Here is a 20,951-nt window from a genome sequence, read left to right as displayed (position 1 = left end):
AATAATAATAAAATGCAGACAAAGTATTCAAGGATTTCTGAGAAATTCGCACTCCTCTGTCACATTCCAAATGTCAGTCCGTATCAGACTTCAGATGACATGAAACATGTGAAAACAGACCTAGATGCTGCAGATCACAGGACACAGCTTTTACCAATGATCAGTATTACAATCGCAGATTAAAAATCAGCACGAGATGGAAAACTAAGAAGGAAAGCCATTGTACCTGCAACATTTATCAACGAGTTAAAGAGGTACGAGTGTCAACGAATAACCACAGCATGCAGAAATGTTGTAATCCCTAAACTGAGGCCACTGGTGAAAAAATGCAGACTTAAAGGGAAGCTTTATTAGAAAATTAACTATTGTTTTAATCCGGTTTGTGTGGTTTTTTTTTTTTTGGAAAACACATACCGTACATAAGGTATGTTACAATTTGTATCATAAAAAACACAACACAATAAATCTTTCAATTTTCAGATCGGGTTTTTTTTTTTTTTTACTATCTTCCTGTTTCAGGAAACAATACATGTACATAGACAGAAAAACATATAGAGTATTAAAAGTGTCTAATGAGCATGTCTAATGAAAATGTGCAAAAGTCATGGTGAAGGGAGAAGCAGGATCAGCTGCAACATCGCATACTGTGATTGGCGGAACCGATGTTATCGGATGTAAAATCCCGGGAATAGAGGAGTTACCTATCATTTTAATCCTGCCTCTAGTAAGGAGACTCTTCCTAAAAAGACAGATAATAGGAGTCTGAAAATATCCCCAGTGGCCAGTGTGAAAATTGAAAATAAATGCCAAAATCTTTTAAAAAATACATGCAACAACAAAAAAAGTAATTTTAACCAATAGGTCATTTTCTGATTACTTCCCTTTAAGAAAATGAGTTTGGCGGCCTACGTTTTATGTACGGTTTAATACAGCCAGTTCATTCATTCTCTATCAGAGGCTGTATTTTTAGTTTTTTTTTGTTTTACTAATGACAAGTTACTGGCTCTTTTGTTCTAAAGTCAATGCTTTATCAATCTCAAAAGGGATCGCATGTGATATCTTTACAAGTAGTTTTAACAGCTCAGCAAGTTGGAAGCAGCATCCATGAAATGACAAGTTCACTGCTGCAATGGCGCATACGGCAAGCACAGAAATTGCCCAGCAAAAAATGGATTCCATCCAAGAAAACAGTAACAATGTTCGTGGGACGAACACTGCTCCTTCAAACACTGACAAGTCATTACCAGAAATACTTCATATAGAACACTGAATAAGGCAGCGTCTTTCTGCACTGAAATGACCTTCAGTGTAACTGGGGAAGAGGGCAGGGGTTAATACGCGATTACGCTTACGCGTCCTCAATCCATTTACCCTATTACATGATAGAATTACTTACATTTAAAGAGGATCTGTCGGCCCCCTCTGAAGTCTCAATTAGCAAGACTTTCTTCTATCAGGACTTTCGTCTAAGAACTCAATATTGTGCCGTTCCTCAGATATTCCGAAACGTAATTGCCAATTTATTCCTGTATTTCCAGGAGGAATTACAGAAATTGCAGGACAACGCTAATGGACAATCCTTTATTGCTGAGCCCAGGTGGGTGAGTAAAATACTGACACCTCTTGTATGGGTATGCTGGGATCAAAATCTGGTGGTGGTGGTGGTGGTGGTGGTGGGGGGGGGGGGGATCAGTTCAGCATTGAAGCCGATTGGATTAGTGTTTACATTGCTTCTTCTGTATCAGCCGGAGTGTAAACGCTGCAGTCGCTGATTGGCTGCAGCGTTCATGTGATGCCCTTTGCCGGATGTTGATCCCACCAGGCTGACTGAATACAGATGAGCAGCACCGATATCCTGGAGGTATCTACCATCCCCCCCCTCCCCCCCCAACATACTGGATTAATAAGGGGATTTCCAGGTACGGAGACCATGATAAGGAGCGCCGCATAAGCCATTTTATGCCAATGTCATTTCTACTATAGAAACAAAAGAAAATGGTCCCAGTTCTAAATGTATTTGTTAAAAATAAAAACAGCAACTAATTGTAAAACAGGTATAAAGATGAGGCAGAAAAATATGAAGAATACACCGTCAGAAGGTGAAGTGTGCGGAAAATACTTTTGATCTGGAAATACATTATAGCTGAACATAGAATGAAGGAAGCCCGGCTCATGGCAATAAGCATGCTGCGAAATCCATGCTAGGCTGCTGCACAAACATCACAGTCCCCTAATAAGGAAATAATGATTGTAAGAATCGGCAAATCAAACAAAATAACTATTAGCTTTAGCTGAAAGTTACATTTGAAAAAGAAAAAAAATTAAAAGACCCATACGAGAAGCTGTCGTAATCCTTTTTCTTGATGATCCTGAATACACAATATCCCATACATTAACAACCAATCATTGTAAAAAAAAAACAAACAAAAAAAAAAAAACACATGAGTATATACAGGGTGAAGTCTGGCTGTCACTGGACCGTAAGACAATAAAAACCACCCTCGCAGGATATTCCAAAAAAGCCATTTCCAACGACAATAATTCTTTGTTAACAGACATCGGTCTTCGAGTGTCCTCACATTTGTCCGCTGTAATTAGTTCAGGAACACACCGACGTGGGCTTCAGTGTTGATGTCCTATAGATAAGACCAGAGGTATTAAACATCCCAAAACTAAGGCAAACACTTCCATGCGACTCAGTCCTTTAGCAGGAGCGCTGCCCGAATCCGGCTTGTGGCTGTGTCCCATTCCTCCGACTTCCGGTAGTACGTGGACTGTGGCCACATAGAGGAACGTCCCGGCGGAGAAGAGCATTGCTACTCCTGTGGCGTTTACTTCAGAGAGCGCCTCCTTACTGCTCTGGGAAGAAGAATACGAGATGACGTTATTTTATGTGCACTGTCATTACAACTTTAAAGGGGTTGTCCAATCAGTGGAACTGATCACCTATCCATAGTAAAAGTGATAATTTACTGATCGGTGGGGTTCCGACTGCTGAGACCCGAACTAATCAGTAGACTGGGAATCCTTATTGTAGCTACATAACGGGGAAACAGGTTGGACACCTGACGGCTACTCCATTCATTCTCTATGGGGCGGTCAGAAAAAGCGAAGCACAGCGGTCAGCAGCCCCCAAGGGAATGAATGAAGAGGGATCACATTATTACGGTAAACGGCATCATGCTCTCTCCTGCACCTGAAATCCGCTGCCTCGGGGTAACTCTCGACTCTGCCCTGTCCTTCAAGCCGCACATTTAAACTCTTGCCACTTCCTGTCGCCTCCAACTCAAAAATATTGCCAGAATCCATCCCTTCCTCAGCCCACAATCTAATAAAACGCTTATGCATGCCCTCATCATCTCCCGCCTCGATTACTGCAACACCCTCCTCTGTGGCCTCCCCGCTAACTCTCTTGCACCACTCCAGTCTGTCCTCAACTCTGCTGCCCGGCTAATCCACCTCTCTCCTCGCTACTCCCCTGCTTCTCCCCTCTGCAAATCCCTCCACTGGCTCCCAGTTCCCCAACGAATCCAGTTCAAACTACTAACACTGATCTACAAAGCCATCCACAACCTGTCCCCTCCCTAGATCTCTGAACTAATCTCCCAATATCTTCTCTACCGTAATCTCCGATCCTCCCAAGACCTCATACTCTCCTCCACACTTATTCGTTCCTCACACAACCGCCTCCAAGATTTCTCCCGAATATCCCCCATCCTCTGGAATTCCACGCCTTAACTCGTCCGATTATCCACCACCCTCGGCTCCTTCAGACGGAACCTGAAAACCAATCTCTTCAAGAAAGCCTACAGCCTGCAATAACCATTCTGCTGCCTCACTAACCACCCGTGCTGCCACGTCACCAACCGCCAAAGCTGCCGCCTCACCAACCACCGGAGCTGTCGCTCCCCCGACCTTCTGTCTCCTCCCCATTATCCCGTAGAATGTAAGTCCGCAAGGACAGGGTCCTCTCCCCTCTGCCACAATCTGTCATTGTAAATTTGTTTACTGTAAAAGTTATCTGTAAACCTCTTTTCTCATGTACAGCACCATGGACTTAATGGCGCTATATAAATAAATAATAATAATCACTAATTCTAACAGGGACAAAAATGCCTGTTCTGCCCATCACTTGGAATCTTAGTTGTCTGACCCCACCAAATAAGTTATTTCCTTTCCTGTGTATAGGTGACAACTTGTTTTACCAGACAACCCCTTTTAGGGGTAAAACACACATCATCTACTATATAATTGTCCAAGGGTCACTTCCGTCTTTCTGTCTGACCTTCTGTCACAGATATTCATTGGTCGCGGCCTCTGTCTGTCATGGAATCCAAGTCGCTGATTGGTCTCGCCAGCTACCTGTAATGGCTGCCGCGACCAATCAGCGACGGCCACAGTCCGATTAGTCCCTCCCTACTCCCCTGCGTTATGCCGTGGGTAACTCACTCAGTTACCGCCGCTATTAACCCTGTGTGACCAAGTTTTTACTATTGATGCTGCCTATGCATCGTCAATAGTAAAAGGATCTAATTTTAAAAATGATTAAAAAAAATAAAAAATTAATATATACTCACCTTCCGCCGCCTTTCCCGCTCCTCGCGACGCTCCGGTAACCGCTCCATGCAAGCGGCAGGTTCCGGTGGCAAGGATGGTATGCAACAAGGACTTGCCATGATGTCACGGTCATGTGACTGCAACCTCATCACAGGTCCTGCGCACCTTTGCGAGAAGGACCTGCCATGACGTCACGGTCATGTGACCGTGACGTCATCACGGGTCCTGCGCTACCAACCCTGGGACTGGAAGCTGCCGAGTGCACCGCACACAGGCGACGTGACTACAAGGGCTCCCTCGGAAGGTGAGTATATGTTTATTTTTTTATTTTTTAACCTGTGACATACGTGGCTGGGCAATATACTACGTGGCTGTGCAATATACTACGTGGCTGGGCAATATACTACGTGGACATGCATATTCTAGAATACCCGATGCGTTAGAATCGGGCCACCATCTAGTAATATATATACATTTATAGGGATTGTGAAGTCACTTCTAGCTAAAGAATAATTGTGAGAAGTGCACGGAAATCCAGTTATACACGAAGGCAATCAGTCAGCAGCTTTCTGTGCCCTATGTGATAGAATAAGCTATACGTGGCAGGAGTCCTCCTATTAATGGGCTATGGCCCATCCTCCCTCGCACTGATGAGTGACAGCTCTCAATCCATAAGAGGCATAGGGAAAAAGGAGTCTACTAGAGGCAGGTGCGTCAGGGAGCCGGCTGATCATGGACATCAAGGACTCCAGAGGGTGCAATCACTTCGAGGACTCCGGCATTGCTTTGATTTTATGGGTACACTGCTATACTCTGGGAGTCGGGCGCTACCTTTTTGTACATGGCACATGTGCATAATATTTGGTGTATTTTATAGTTGGCTTACCTTACTTAATCCCAAATAGGTCAGCATGGATAGTACTGGAGCGGCCAGTGCGAACACAAGCAAATGCTTCCGGATTCGGTTACGCTCCAACCCCGCATGCATAAGAAAAGAAACCAAACCAAACGCAGCTGGAGCCTATGGGAAAGTTACATGCAGATATTAACTTACCAATGTGTGTACAATTAATTAGAGATATTGCCATTCCCTCTGGTCTGTACCAGCAGTTGCAATAGCAACAACTGAAAGGGCTGCAACTATCTGTTCACTATCATTAATGTATGTCTGGTCTATGTAAACACTTTAGCGATTGTTGCCTTTTGCCATTTCTAGCACCGCTCTAGTCCTCTTCTGAACCACAAATGTGACTAGCTGGTTCACTCTGGCGTCTGCTGTGTCACCGGATGTCACTTTTGTTAGACTCAGAACGAGGATCTCACTGACTTACGTAAGACGAGGAAGTAACTTCACATGGAGATATGGCAAGAAATAGCTTCAGCTATAAGATGGTGCAGAGGGCAAGGAGTTGCGCTGGAAACGGCAGACGACAGTGACCGGAAACTATTTGAATGCACACGTTAAACAGCAAATGGATAATACAAAAAAAATGTTGGAATGATATTTAAAAGTCATTGTTCACACCAGTCTTGATAAGGGATATGCTGGAGTTACAGGCACAAGTGTGTCTAAAAAGTGACGTGCACCTCACCACAAATCTTACTCCAGTCAGCAGGGATGACCGCAAGACTCCTGGTGTCAGGTACACCATAGCTGGTCATGAATTAGACAAGCTGTGACGTCACAAACCTGCTCTGTCCCATTTCTATTTTGTCAGAGCTGGGCAAAACTGGCAAGAAAAAGGACTAAAGTTTCACGCAACCGTGAGTAGTGCAAACGTTGTACAACTTGTCTAGCGTTTTATGGCAGATTTCTGGCAACAACACTGCTGATTCGCAGCCTGAAATATGCAGCTCTCTGCTCCTCCTGGTATCACATAGGTTGGGAGAGATCCCGCTGCATGTAGTGCGGGTACATCACAGCCATTATACTTGTTTCCTATTAAAAGGGAACCTGTCACCAGTTTTATACCTTATAAACCATGACTATCACCTTTAAAAGCATGTAAACCGAGTTCCTACAACCCCTTCGTACCCTCAGAGGTGTCCCTGCATATGTCCAAAAAAGTGTCTTATTCATATCCTGCACTGCATGCAAATTGAACAGAACGGTTCGATGAGCAAATCCAGATTTCCATCAGCTTTGCCTTGATCCCTTCAAACGCCGCCTCTTCTATCCTGATGGAAGTGGATGATGTCTCCTATGTTACCCACACAATACTTGAAGTCCCGCGCCAGCTTCACTTTCACGTCACCAGCCTTCTGGCTGTTCAGTAGGGCAGAGTGAGGCGCCAGCGCAGGGCCCCCGATTCCACTGAGCAGGGCCCCGATTGCACTGAGCAGGAGCGAGACTTCGAACACTGTGTGGATGACGTAGAAGAAGTGCCATCTGGAATAAATAAATAAAAAAAAAAAAAAATACTTTTTTGGAGCTATGCAATGGCACTTATGAGGGTATAGAGGGGGTTGTAGGAAACCTGTTCAGATACTTTTAAAGGTGATATGTATGGTTTATATAGGTATAAACCGCGCAGGGCCCCGATTGCACTGAGCAGGAGCGAGACTTCGAACACTGTGTGGATGACGTAGAAGACGTCATCCATTTTCATTCAGACAGTAAAAGCGGCCAGTGAAGGACTGGGGCGGTACTGAGTGCCATCTGGAATAAATAAATAAAAAAAAATAAAAACTTTTTCGGAGCTATGCAATGGCACTTATGAGGGTATAGAGGGGGTTGTAGGAAACCTGTTCAGATACTTTTAAAGGTGATATGTATGGTTCATATAGGTATAAAACTGGTGACAGGTTCCCTTTAAAATAGGTCAGAGGTATACATCAGAAAAATGACAACATATCTCTGATGCACAGTGCAGATACAACCCCAAAAAACACGGCCTAGAAGACTACTTCCAATTATAGCCATTTTCCAGGTAAGAGCAGGACTAGGTATGCAGAGGTCTGCGGCATCTGTCTGTAAAGAATAGTGTCCATTGTCACAAACAAAAAAATTTTTTGGGAAAAAAACAGCAACACCCAAATCTGAAAGAAAGCTGCTGTGTGCCAGGATCTGAGAACACCAAATATCTGATTTGTAGGGAAAGCACCAGCACTTTCTTATACTGTATTCCATCATCATTTTACCATTTCTGCTGCACAGTGTTGGAAAATAGCCGGCTTTAGAGGCTGAGCATTGTTGGCTTTCCTAGGACTCAGCAATCTAGTGTTTCAGAGAACAGTCCAGATAAATGATGAGGGTGACTACTAGGGTGAAAAGATTTACCTTATGCAGCATGATGGCCACGAATACAATCAGCTGCACACTGGTCTGTGATGTGGAAGCTGCAGCCCCGAGAGCGACGCCATCAGCTGAACAAGATAAAAAGATCATTAAACTTGCCCAAGAAAGTGGCATTAATTGTGCGATTTAATGTTGCGGTAAAATCTCCTTACCTGCAGCGTGTACCACAAGTCCCAGGGTGGTGGTGATCTTAGAACTGGCTGCTCTCGCTGCCTCTGGGTCTAAGAGACAAAAGGAATCAGGGCAGCGCTCAGAAGCAGGACTGCGGTATCCGCAGCCATCACATCAGCACTCACCATCTGCAGAGTGCACGTGGGAGCTGCCAATCTGATCCACCAGCAACATGAAGACAAAGCCCAGAACCAGGGAGACCCCAATGTACGCATGCAATTTAGAATGGTCGTGCTCATGGACTGCCGAGACTTCGGGGCCAGTCTCTGCCTCTTTTACTTTTTGGCTTTCCAATTCATGGTGTTTTGCTGGGGGAAAAAAAAAAAAAAGAAGAAGAATACATTCGTCTTCCATAACAGATTTAGAAAAACTATGAATTTATGAATTAATGTGAAAGTGGGTGAACATAACCTAAGGGTATGTGCAGACGTTCATTATTAGGCAGCGCTTTGGACACAGCACATGTCCGCTCTGTCCAAAATGCTGCAGGCCTTTGTACGCGCGGTGATTCCCCGCATGTGTTCATTGAACCGTGTGGAATCACTGCGTCCAAAACATTACACTGGTGATATTTATATTGCGGAGGCTATCTCTGCAAGATAAATAGACATGCTGCGGTCTAGAAAGACGCATGTCCATCTCCGCAGGTGAGCTGCGGATGTCTCTGGATGTATAGTGGGCATGAGATTTCTTGAAATCCCTTCCACTATGCTGTAACATCTGGATGCTGCGGGTTGGACGCAGCGTTTACAGACCGTGGGAACATATCCTAAGAGTTTAGTGCGTGATAAAGCGGATGCATTAAAGAGGTTGTCCACTACTTTATCATTGATGACCTATCCATATTATAGGCCATCAATGTCTGATCAGTCTGGGTCTGACACGCGGCACCCCTGCTTATCAGCTGTTCTCAGTGTTGGTGGGAAATGTTCAATTGCTGAGCTGCTCCATCTCCTGATGGAGGCCGCAGACGGATACTGCACGTCCACCTCCTATTAGTTTGAATAAGAGGCGGATGTGGAGTACCCAGCCCCATCAGAAGACGGTGCAGCTCTGCAATTGAGCATTTCTGGCCGGTGGATGCCAACACTGAGAACAGCTGATCAGCGGGAATGCCGCGTGTCAGACCCCGACCGATCAGATATTGATGGCCTATCCTAAAGATAGGTCATCAAAAGCAGTGGACAACCTCTTTAATAAAAAATACACTATTCATGCAGACCCGAAACGGACGACTAAAGGAGTTGTCCTGACCGAAAATGGTGTCCGCAGGTGGGTTAGCAGTAGGGAGGAAATAGGCGTTAAAGGGAATCTGAAATCCCGATTCCAGTGTGTGTCACTTACTGGGCTGCTTGCTGTAGCTTTGATAACATCAGTTTTCAGGTAGTAAACCTGCTGCCATGCAGCCCTCCATATTAATGAACTCTGTATAACCCCACCATTGGTTGTATAGGCAGAAAGCTACGAGTGTACACAGAAAGCTGGCAATCGGTGCTGTGGGCGGGGCTATACAGCGCTCAGCACTCAGAAAACTCTAGAAGATACAACTGTGATTTTACCAAAACCACAGCAAAACCTACCAGAGGAAAAAATGAGCAAAAACTCTGCTGTAACTAAGTGAATAAAAAGCAAAAAGTGCATCTAAACACATTTTTCAGAAATACTGTTTTTGAGCAAAAATAGCACAAAAGCCATCCCACCACGACAAGGTAACTCTGAACGTGACAGTCCCACACTGTCTAATATTATAACCTTACCATGTGTCAATGCTGACCTCAGTGTGTATAAGGGCAGACAAAAGAACCGGGCCCAACCAGTCAAACACTAAACTGGGGAAGCCTTATATACAATTTCCAGCTCAGAAATGGGAGGCAATGTCCCGGCTTGTAAAGAATGCAATAATACAAAGAAAAAAACAAAAATTGAGCTCGCCTTGAGTTGGTACAAAAGCAGCTCAAACGCATGTTCACATTGGCCACAGAAACTAACAAAACCTACAAGAGACAAAATGAGCAAAAACCCTGCTGTAGCTAAGTAAATAAAAAGCAAAAAGTTAATTTAAATAACAGTTCTTAGTAATACTGTTTTTGATCCAAAAATTCACACGGAGGTCAACATTGACACAGGGTAAGGTTATAATATTAGACAGTGTAGGACTGTCCCGATCAGAGTCACCTTGTCGCGGTTGGATGGCTTTTATGCCATTTTTGATCAAAAACAGTATTACTAAAAACTGTTATTTAGATGCACTTTTTGCTTTTTATTTACTTAGTTACAGCAGGGTTTTTGCTCATTTTCTCTCTTGTAGGTTTTGTTAGTTTTTCTGGCCAATGTGAAGATACGTTTATGAGCTGCATGTGTACCAACTCAAGTCAAGCTCAATTTTTCTTTTTTTTTTTTTCAAAACTACAGCCAAGCAGTGAGGAAATGACATCGCTGGAATCTGGGTCTCTGTTTCTACACCATGCTGTTCTCAGATAGAGTAGCAAAAGCCTGGTGACACATTCCCTTTAAAGGGTTTATACTAAACAATTGGCGACCCATTCTTAACATAGATGATCAATATGAGATCAGTGGGGGGTCCGTCTGCTGGTGCCTTGAATCCCCCGACAATCTGTAAAGGTACCGTTACACTAAACGACTTACCAACAATCACGACCAGTGATACGACCTGGCCGTGATCGTTGGTAAGTCGTTGTGTGGTCGCTGGGGAGCTGTCACACAGACAGCTCTCTCCAGCGACCAACGATCAGGGGAAAGACTTCGGCATAGTTGAAACGGTCTTCAACGATGCCGAAGTCCCCGGGTAACCAGGGTAAACATCGGGTTATTAAGTGCAGGGCCGCGCTTAGTAACCCGATATTTACCCTGGTTACCATTGTAAAAGTAAAAAATGTCTGTCACGTCCCCCGCCGTCAGCTTCACGCACTGACTGTGTCAGCGCCGGCCGTAAAGCAGAGCACAGCGGTGACGTCATCGCTGTGCTCTGCTTTCCGGCCGGCGCTGACAGTCAGTGCAGGGAAGCTGACGCCGGGGGACGTGACAGACATCAGAATGTGAGTATGTAGTGTTTTGTTTTGTTTTTTAAACTTTTACAATGGTAAAAAAAACAAGTAAATTTCGCAACAAGGTCCCATGCAGGGGAACATACATAAGTCTAACCATATTCTAGATTAACTTAGGTGGTTTTATACAATACTACAATTAAAACACGTAGACGAAGACAGGTGGTTGAATAAGACGAGAAGAGGGGGGGGGGGGGGAGAATAAGAGATCTAATACTGCATCAAAATACTATCAATAGTTGGGCACAAAGGGCGAGTCTAAGGAAGTCTATCAGACTTTAAATTGACCTCAAAGTGATAGTGTTAGGACTTGGTCAAGGTTGCTGCTAACAGAATGGCTTTTATGTGGAAATTCATAGAGCGGTTGGGAGAATGTCCACCATATCTCCACCCCAGGGTGTGTTCTGGTGCTTAAGTAGCTGGCCTCTAAAGGCAGCAGTGTAAAGTGTCTGGAGAGGAAGACTCCAGAGAAGTTATTGTGCTGGAACCAACCTGAGCCGTGTGTGTTCTGCTAGTGGTGAGCGGAAGGAACACCGCTCTCAGAAGGACTGTGCTTTCTGCTTCTGTTTTGTTTACCCGTTTTGCCCAGAGGGCTGTATTTGTTTTACTACACCTTGGTTTATGCTGTCCATAATAACGCAAAAGAAGTTCTTAACGCCGCAGTGTTCCCATGTCTACCTCCATGAACAGCCGAGTGAGGCAATCTACCAGAAAGCTTAAACAAAAAATTCAGCCAAGCAGAAAAATAAAAACTCTGCAAGCAGGATACAAAGGGAAAACCTTCTTTACTGGCATGGGAAACAAAGATTACTTGAGACTAACCTTCTAGAGCTTCTTCATACAGAGCGTGGACACCTTCTGGCACAATGACTGCTAGCGCCGTTCCACAAAGGAGACCTGCACCCAGTACAGTCACCAGCTTTAAACGTTCCTGAAAGATCAAAAAGGCATTAAATGAGTCTACAGGAAACAAGACTTCCCAAACTATTTGTGCAACTGACAGTTTCATGAATAGATCTGATTACATTTTTTAATTCTAAAATAAAATGTTCTTAAAAGATTAACTAAATTTTACACAAAAATGTTTTTTTTTTTTAGCCTTTCATTTCCCTGCAGATCATTATGGTTCTGGGTCTTGAGATCCCCAAAAATTGCGCAAAAGGCTGCTTAGAAGCATGCAACTAAGGAGAAGAATCTTTGCAGAGAATCAAAGAGGAATGGTCATTTACTCAAAAAAATGAGTTAAATACCTTGTAAGAATCCCTGAGCTTCCCAGATACTGTCACATTTTTTCATTTTGCGCTGTGTCACTCCATTGCGGAAATACTCTCATTTTTTGATTTTTGAACACAGTATGTGAAACTTCTATTTTCAGAACAATGGGATGTTTCTTCAGTGTCTTCTCTGGGGGGGGGCATGCACTTTCTCCCTTCACTCCCACACAATGCCAACCACAGCTCGACAACTAATCTTGGACACTACTGAACTATGATTGGCAGGTCTGAGGAGGAGTGAAATTGCACACACTCAAAGGACTCTGAAGAAACGCCCAGTTGCTTTACAAGCAGAGAAGATTTCACATATTGCGCTCCAAAAGGGGAAAAAAAAAAAAGGTAAAAAGTGGCAAAGTTAAGGTGAGCGTAGGAATTTTTACAAGGTATTTAAAGATTTATTTTTCCTAGCATATGACAGCCCCTCAAAATCTAGACCGTCCAATACAAATGGTATTGGCAAGTCTGCACGTTCCATTTGTTTGGAGAATGCTGAATCCTAAGATTAGGACACAATTGGACTAGTTTCATGATTAACGGCATCAGATACTGTCAATATACAACTTTAAGTGATTTAGGGTAAAGTGCTTCAGGTTATTATCCCAGAGAGGCATAGTACGTCATGACCGATGCAGGTATGAAAATTACACTGGCAGATCAAGGCTCACTGCCCAGTGAAGTACAGAAAGTAGTGTCATTTTAATTCCATCTAAGGCCAAGTCAGCCCCGAGCTCTGCCCCAGAGGTAGGATGACCTGCACTTTCTCCATATTGTCCTTATAACTGAACAGGCAGCTGAAAAATGTAAAATCTGCTGCTACATAATTGTATAAGGCCTCATTCAGACATACGTTTTCACGGACAGAGCACATACCCATTATAATATGTTCAAATGGTCATGGTTTTTGCAGACACTGTCCACAAAAAAAAAAAAATATAAATTATGGAGGCATGTCTGGTTTTGTTTGTGGGAAAACCACTTTAAGTCATCGTCTGTTTCTTTAGTTGCATAATCTAAAGATTATCTCCGTTACGTTATTCTTATAAGGATATCATCATATACTGTACATGTGCCTGCTTGTTGTCCACATTCCTGGTTTTCGGATGCCAGATGGACACTGGACTTTGTCCTATGTCGGTCTGTAGTGCGCCGATTACCTCTTATTTGCTACCTACCCTACAATTCCAATAAAAGTTATTGAACCACACTAAACTGCTATCACATACATGTATTTTAAATGGAAATAAAAACTCCAGTTTTTCCTGTTTGGTCAGTAAATGACGTCACTGAAGAGAAAACAAGCAGGCTACTTGTTACAAGCCATTCGGAGAAGAGATAAGAACTAGAGCTACGGAAACAACCTAAAGAGCTAAGAATCACAATTACTAAGTACTGTGCGACTTCTAAAGGATCTCAACAAATCTTTGGGTAATACAGGAATCTAAAATACAGATATGCAACATGACTCCAGCCTAATAGTGACCAGTGACGTACCGCTGCGCAACATGGACAAAACCGTTCCCAACCTACAGCTAGGGCTGCCAATATAACAAACCAGGACACAAAAAAAATGGGGCAACTATCAACAGGGGTGCCACCAGGAATTTCAGGGCCCCATACTCGTCACCTTGAGACTCTGCTCAGGCTCCACAGCCACAGTCCCACTGCCCCCTCTTGGAAAAACTCCACATCCTCACCAGTTACACATTAACAGATCCCATCACACACATCACATCACATACAGAGCCAACAGCTTTGGTTTTTGACGAGAAGGGAGGGAATGGGAAGTTGGATGGGTGAGTGGGCGCGTGCACCTAATCAGTCGGGCCCTCATCACCTGCATATAATGTGCCGCGAGGGCGCGCCGGCAGCTTATGAACAGAGGATGGGCCAATGACATCAGACGTGGCCAGCCTCCTCTGCTGTGGCCATACAATTTTAGTAGCTGCATCAGTGAGTGTCTGGTGCTCTTGGGCATAAAAACAAAGTTATGTAATTAGCCCGGGCCCCAGAGTGCTAGGCCATTTATACAGTGATTCAGAGGTGCTGTGTGTCTCACCCAGTCCAGGCCGTACACAACAGTAATGCCCTGACTATCAAGATCAAAGCAGCTCTTCACCTTGTAAACATCAATTGTCCCTTCAACATTTATAAAAATACATATAGTGCCGGGTGTCTCAAATAAGCAAAAAAACAAATAAAAGGTTATCAAAAACAGAAGTTTAGAAAAAAAAAGCAAAACTCCTAAAATTAATGAAGGTCTCCCATTAGATTTTGAATTCATTAAATGTGTGTATGTGGATGTAATTTAGAAGTATAATACATATACTCCCCTACTGATGCTCTCTCCGGGATCCAGCACCGTTCTCCTTTGTAGACTCTCCAGGTTACACTGGGACTGGACATGGCATTTACAGTGTAAGTCTATAGAGCAGCAGGACCAGCCCCATAGGCTTACATTGTAAGGCTGCCGTCACACTAGCAGTATTTGGTCAGTATTTTACCTCAGTATTTGTAAGCCAAAACCAGGAGTGGAACAGTCAGAGGAAAAGTATAATAGAAACATATGCACCACTTCTGTATTTATCACCCTCCGGGTTTTGGCTTACAAATACTGAGGTAAAATACTGACCAAATACTGATAGTGTGACGGCAGCCTAAGGCTATGTGCACACGTAAGAAAAGAGGTGCAGAATTTTCTGCACAAAATCGACGTCTCCTGGCAGAATCCGCAGCTGCGGATTTGCTGCGGTTTTAGTGCTTTTTTGTGCGGAATTGATGCTGATTTTCTGTAGTTTTTACCACTGTGGATTTCTATTAATGGAGGGGTGCAGAAATGCTGCAGATCTGAACAAAAGAAGTGACATGCACTTCTTTGAAATCTACAGCATTTCTGAATGGATTTTTCTGCACAGCTTTTTTTTTCACATTGATTTAGGCTAGTTTCACATTAGCGTTTTAAAACGCAGCGTTTTAAACGCAAACGCATGTGGTGAAAAAAACGCGTTTAAACGCTACTTTTTTTGACGCATGCATTTTTGCATGTTTTAACACAAACGCGGCGTTTTGACCCATTTACATGCGTTTTTTCCTGCATTTGCGTTTTTGAAACGCATGATGAGACGTGTGTGACAGCTGCCAATCATCAAAATCAACTAGAAACCCCACTATAAACAGAAATAGCTAGGGTTAGGATTAGGATCCCTAGTAACCCTAGGGATCCTAACCCTAACCCTAGGGATCCTAACCTTAACCCTAGGGATCCTAACCCTAGGGATCCTAACCCTAAGGGTTAGGGTTAGGATCCCTAGGGTTAGGGTTAGGATCCCTAGGGTTAGGATCCCTTAGGGTTAGGGTTGGGGGGTGGCTTATCAGTGTGTATTCTTGTGTTTTTCTATTAAAACGCATGCAAACGCATGTGCTTAAAAACGCATGCGTTTAGACATCAATATGTTTTTTTGCCGCGAAAAAAACGCATGCGGTTTTTTGCGGCAAAAAAACGCAGCTAGAAATTACTACATGTTGCATTTCTGCAACAAAACGCATGCATAGAAACGACGCATGCATCGTCAAAATGCAGCAAAACGCACGCAAAAAAACACATGCGTTTTTAATGTTAAGTATAGGAAAAAAAACGCACGCGTTTTTGCGCTAAAACGCAAAAAAAAGAACACAAATGTGAAACCAGCCTCACATTGTACTGTAAATCACAGTGCAGATCTGCAGCGTTTCTGCTGCAGAAAAAAAACACTGCAGATCTGCACTAAATCTGCATTGTGTGCACACAGCCTAAAAGTGAGTATAGAATACATAGTAAAAGTGAGCTGGCTAGTCGCAACTGAGGTGATATCACTGAGAAGAAAATCACAATGGCGCGGGACACCAGAGACAGCGGCGGTAGGCGAAAATATTAACCCCTTTCTGCCATTTGACGTACTATTCAGTCCATGTGAGGTGGGCCCTACTTCCCAAAGGGGGAGCGCGGCCGGGTGTCAGCTGACATCTGGCACTATGTGCCAGGATCGGTCACGGACCGCCCCCGTCACACTGCGATCAAACATGATCGCATTGTTCCAGTGGTATAGGGAAGCATCGCGCAGGGAGGGGGCTCCCTTCGTGCTTACCTGAGACCCTCGGAGCAACGCGAAGTGATCGCATTGCTGCGAGGGTCTCTTACCTCCTCCTCCCTGCAGGCCCGGATCCAAAATGGCCACGGGGCTGCATCCGGGTCCTGCAGAGAGGTGGCTTACCAGCGCCTGCTCAGAGTAAGCGCTGGCAAGCGTCCCTGCTGTGCCTGTGCGATCGCTGATCTGACCCAGTGCACAGCAAAGTGTCAGATCAGCGATCTGTCAATAAAATGTGATGCCCCCCCCCCGGGACAAAGTAAAAAAAGAATTTTTTACATGTGTGAAAAAAAAAATAATCCCAAATCAAATAAAAAAATATTGTTCCAATAAATACATTATTTTACCGGAATAACAAAAAAAAAAACAATAAAAGTACACATATTTAGTATCGCCGCGTCCGTAACGACCCGACCTATAAAACTATAAAACTGTCCCACTAGTTAACCCCTTCAATGAACACCGTTAAAAATAAAGGCAAAAAACGCTTTATCATCATACCGCTGAACAAAAAGTGGAATAACACGCGATCAAAAAGACGGATATAAATAACCATGGTACCGCTGAAAAAGTCATCTTGTCCCGCAAAAAACAAGCCGCCATACAGCATCATCAGCTGAAAAAAAAAAAAAAAGTTATAGTCCTCAGAATAAAGGGAGGCAAAAATAATTATTTTTTTCTATAAAATTGTTTTTATCGTATAAAAGCACCAACACATAAAAAAATGATATAAATGAGGTATCGCTGTAATCGTACTGACCCAAAGAATAAAACTGCTTTATCCATTTTACCAAACGCGGAACGGTATAAACGCCTCCCCCAAAGGAAATTCATGAATAGCTGGTTTTTGGTCATTCTGCTTCACAAAAAACGGAATAAAAAGCAATCAAAAAATGTCACGTGCCCGAAAATGTTACCAATAAAAATGTCAACTCACGCAAAAAACAAGACCTCACATGACTCTGTGGACCAAAATATGGAAAAATTATAGCTCTCAAAATGTGGTAACGCAAAAAATATTTTTTGCAATAAAAAGCGTCTTTTAGTGTGTGACGGCTGCCAGTCATAAATATCCGATAAAAACCCGCTATAAATAGCAAATCAAACCCCCCTTCATCACCCCCTTAGTTAGGGAAAAATTTAAAAATGTATTTATTTCCATTTTAACATTAGGGTTAGGGCTAGGGTTAGGGTTGGCGCTAAAGTTAGGGTTTGGATTACATTTACGGTTGGGAATAGGGTTGGGATTAGGGTTAGGGGTGTGTCAGGGTTAGGGGTGTGTCAGGGTTAGGGTTACTGTTGAGATTAGGGTTTCAGTTATAATTGGGGGGTTTCCACTGTTTAGGCACATCAGGGGCTCTCCAAACGCGACATGGCGTCCGATCTCAATTCCAGCCAATTCTGCATTGAAAAAGTAAAACAGTGCTCCTTCCCTTCCGAGCTCTCCCGTGCGCCCAAACAGGGGTTTACCCCAACATGTGGGGTATCAGCGTACTCAGGACACATTGGACAACAACTTTTGGGGTCCAATTTCTCCTGTTACCCTTGGGAAAATACAAAACTGGGGGCTAAAAAATAATTTTTGTGGGGAAACAAAAAGAATTCTTATTTTCACGGCTCTGCGTTATAAACTGTAGTGAAACACTTGGGGGTTCAAAGCTCTCACAACACATCTAGACGAGTTCCTTAGGGGCTCTACCTTCCAAAATGGTGTCACTTGTGGGGGGTTTCAATGTTTAGGCACATCAGTGGCTCTCCAAACGCAACATGGCGTCCCATCTCAATTCCTGTCAATTTTGCATTGAAAAGTCAAACGGCGCTCCTTCCCTTCCGAGCTCTCCCTTGCGCCCAAACAGTGGTTTACCCCCACATATGGGGTATCAGCGTACTCAGGACAAATTGTACAACAACTTTTGGGGTCCAATTTCTTCTCTTACCCTTGGGAAAATAAAACAAATTGGAGCTGAAATATATTTTTTGTGAAAAAAGTTAAATGTTCATTTTTATTTTAACATTCCAAAAATTTCTGTGAAACACCTGAAGGGTTAATAAACTTCTTGAATGTGGTTTTGAGCACCTTGAGGGGTGCAGTTTTTAGAATGGTGTCACACTTTGGTATTTTCTGTCATATAGACCCCTCAAAATGACTTCAAATGAGATGTGGTCCCTAAAAAAAAAAAAAAAAATGGTGTTGTAAAAATGAGAAATTGCTGGTCAACTTTTAACCCTTATAACTCCCCAAAATTGTGCTGATGTAAAGTAGACATGTGGGAAATGTTACTTATTAAGTATTTTGTGTGACATATCTCTGTGATTTACCGTAATTGCATAAAAATTCAAAGTTGGAAAATTGCGAAATTTTCAAAATTTTCACCAAATTTCCGTTTTTTTCACAAATAAACGCAGGTAATATCAAATAAATTTTACCACTATCATGAAGTACAATATGTCACGAGAAAACAATGTCAGAATCACCGGGATCCGTTGGAGCGTTCCAGAGTTATAACCTCAAATGGATAGTGGTCAGAATTGTAAAAATTGGCCCGGTCATTAACGTGCAAACCACCCTTGGGGGTAGAGGGGTTAATGCACTTGCACATATAAATAGGTTTAATGAATATCAGAAGTGCTTATTTAAGCCTTTAATGAGCACCAATATAGGGATTTTTGTGTACTCACCGTAAAATCCTTTTCTCCGAGCCATTCATTGGGGGACACAGACCGTGGGTGTATGCTGCTGCCAATAGGAGGCTGACACTAAGTGATACAAAAAAAGGTAGCTCCTCCCCTGCAGTATATACCCTCCTGCTGGCTCTCAGCTAACCAGTTCGGTGCAAAAGCAGTAGGAGATCAATAACAATATATGAGCGTATAGCATGTCATATTCTAAAAAACAAGCATAAGCTAATAACAGGGTGGGAGCTGTGTCCCCCAATGAATGTCTCGAAGAAAAGGATTTTACGATGAGTACACAAAAATCCCTATTTCTCCTTCACCTCATTGGGGGACACAGACCGTGGGACGTCCCAAAGCAGTCCCTGGGTGGGGACAACAATAGATCAGGCCCTGTGTAACCGCTACTTACAAGTGCGCCACCGCGGCCTGCAGAGTCCGCCTGCCCAGACTCACATCTGTGGAAGTGTGGGAATTATAGTGCTTCAAGAATGCATGCGGACTGGACGAATCCGCAAGCTTGCAGGCATGCCTTGAACCCTTGATAGACAGGGAGATAGGCTGACATCTAGCACGGAAGGACTCCTGGATGGTGAAAAGAATTCACCATATTATCATGGTCGATGAAACGGCTAAACCCTTCCTGAAAATGTCAGGAAGCCTTCCTCTACCGTCAGGAAGCCCAAATAAAACGTCCAACCTTCAGAAGGACGCCGTCCTCAAGACGTACCTACTCAGAGCACTCACTTCGTCCAGAATATGGGGGATCTTATTCCATTTTGTGGACTGGAGCCAAAAGAGATGAGGGAAGTACTATGCCCTCATAACAGTGGTAATACAGTACCACCTTGGTAACAAGGGATGGAGATGGCCTGAGGACAACCTTGCCTCGAAGGGAATAAGGGAAAAAAGTCTGAAAGAGCAGAGAAGCTAGCTCCGAAGACTCGTCAGAGTGAGAATATCGCAGAGGAGAACGGGACGACTTTCCCTGATAGTAAAGTCTGCCCGGATGAAAAAGGAGACTACTGTAAGGCTCCTAGGAATAATAAGGTCCCAATGATCTAACGGTATGCGATAGTTCTTCCCTATGTGTGAAAACTCCCTGTGAGAAAGTCCCTACTTGCAGTTGTGCTGCGATAAGGCGAGAAGATACTAGCTCCGCAAACAAAAAACGGATGTGGTCAGTGCGGATCTCTGAGGATCACTGGGGCCCCTTTCTGCTTCCGAAAGGCTTTCGGAAGCAGTGGAAGGGGAGTTATGGAAACTGGTACCACGGCAGAACCAGAGCATGGAGAGCGATGGCTCTTGGATCTCGAGGCCGAACCACGAACTCGAGTACATTGGCCTTCATTCTGGATGTCATCCCACCTACAACTGGAGAGCTCCAGTAAGCACAGATCTGATGGAAGACTTCGGGGTGAAATTCCCACTGACTTGAGGCGGAACCCTGACGGCTGAATTTGTTTGCCATTCAGAGTTCTACTTCTGGGATATATACTGCCGAGATCACCGAATAATAGACTTCGGCCCATCAGAGAAAAGTGAGGTACCTCGGTCATGGCGCCTGACCGTGGGTACCTGCTAGATGACTGACGTAAGGCACCGCCGTGGCATTATCCAAATGAATTCGGATAGGGTGACCCGCCAGAAGGCAGTGGACCTGCTGTAAGACTACCGTTCGGATCTCCAGAACAATGATGGGGAGAAGAAGACTGGTATTGGTAGTTACTAATAACCATTGAACCGGGAGAAAGGCCCTGGATGAAGAAGGAGCTTAGAGACTATTGTCTAA

The 20,951-nt window shown here is 43.7% G+C and overlaps 1 protein-coding gene across 3 annotated transcripts in view; it reads right to left on the bottom strand.

Annotated features, from left to right (window-relative positions):
* Positions 1–484: 484 nt before the first annotated feature.
* The window catches only part of SLC39A9 (solute carrier family 39 member 9), a 62,884-nt gene continuing 42,417 nt past the window's right edge, over positions 485–20,951 (bottom strand). For all 3 annotated transcript variants that reach the window (XM_069732337.1, XM_069732341.1, XM_069732345.1), the window contains exons 3-8: positions 11,914–12,022; positions 8,152–8,334; positions 8,008–8,076; positions 7,838–7,923; positions 5,444–5,578; positions 485–2,859 (exon numbers count right to left, since the gene is read on the bottom strand). In XM_069732337.1, coding sequence (XP_069588438.1) covers positions 2,623–2,859; positions 5,444–5,578; positions 7,838–7,923; positions 8,008–8,076; positions 8,152–8,334; positions 11,914–12,022 — 819 coding nt within the window. In that variant the 3' untranslated portion in view covers positions 485–2,622. The remainder of the gene's footprint in view (positions 2,860–5,443; positions 5,579–7,837; positions 7,924–8,007; positions 8,077–8,151; positions 8,335–11,913; positions 12,023–20,951) is intronic.

This window comes from Ranitomeya imitator, chromosome 1 (assembly GCF_032444005.1).
Source record: "Ranitomeya imitator isolate aRanImi1 chromosome 1, aRanImi1.pri, whole genome shotgun sequence".
NCBI classification, from domain to species: domain Eukaryota; kingdom Metazoa; phylum Chordata; class Amphibia; order Anura; family Dendrobatidae; genus Ranitomeya; species Ranitomeya imitator.
This window is presented reverse-complemented; position numbering and strand designations above follow the sequence as displayed.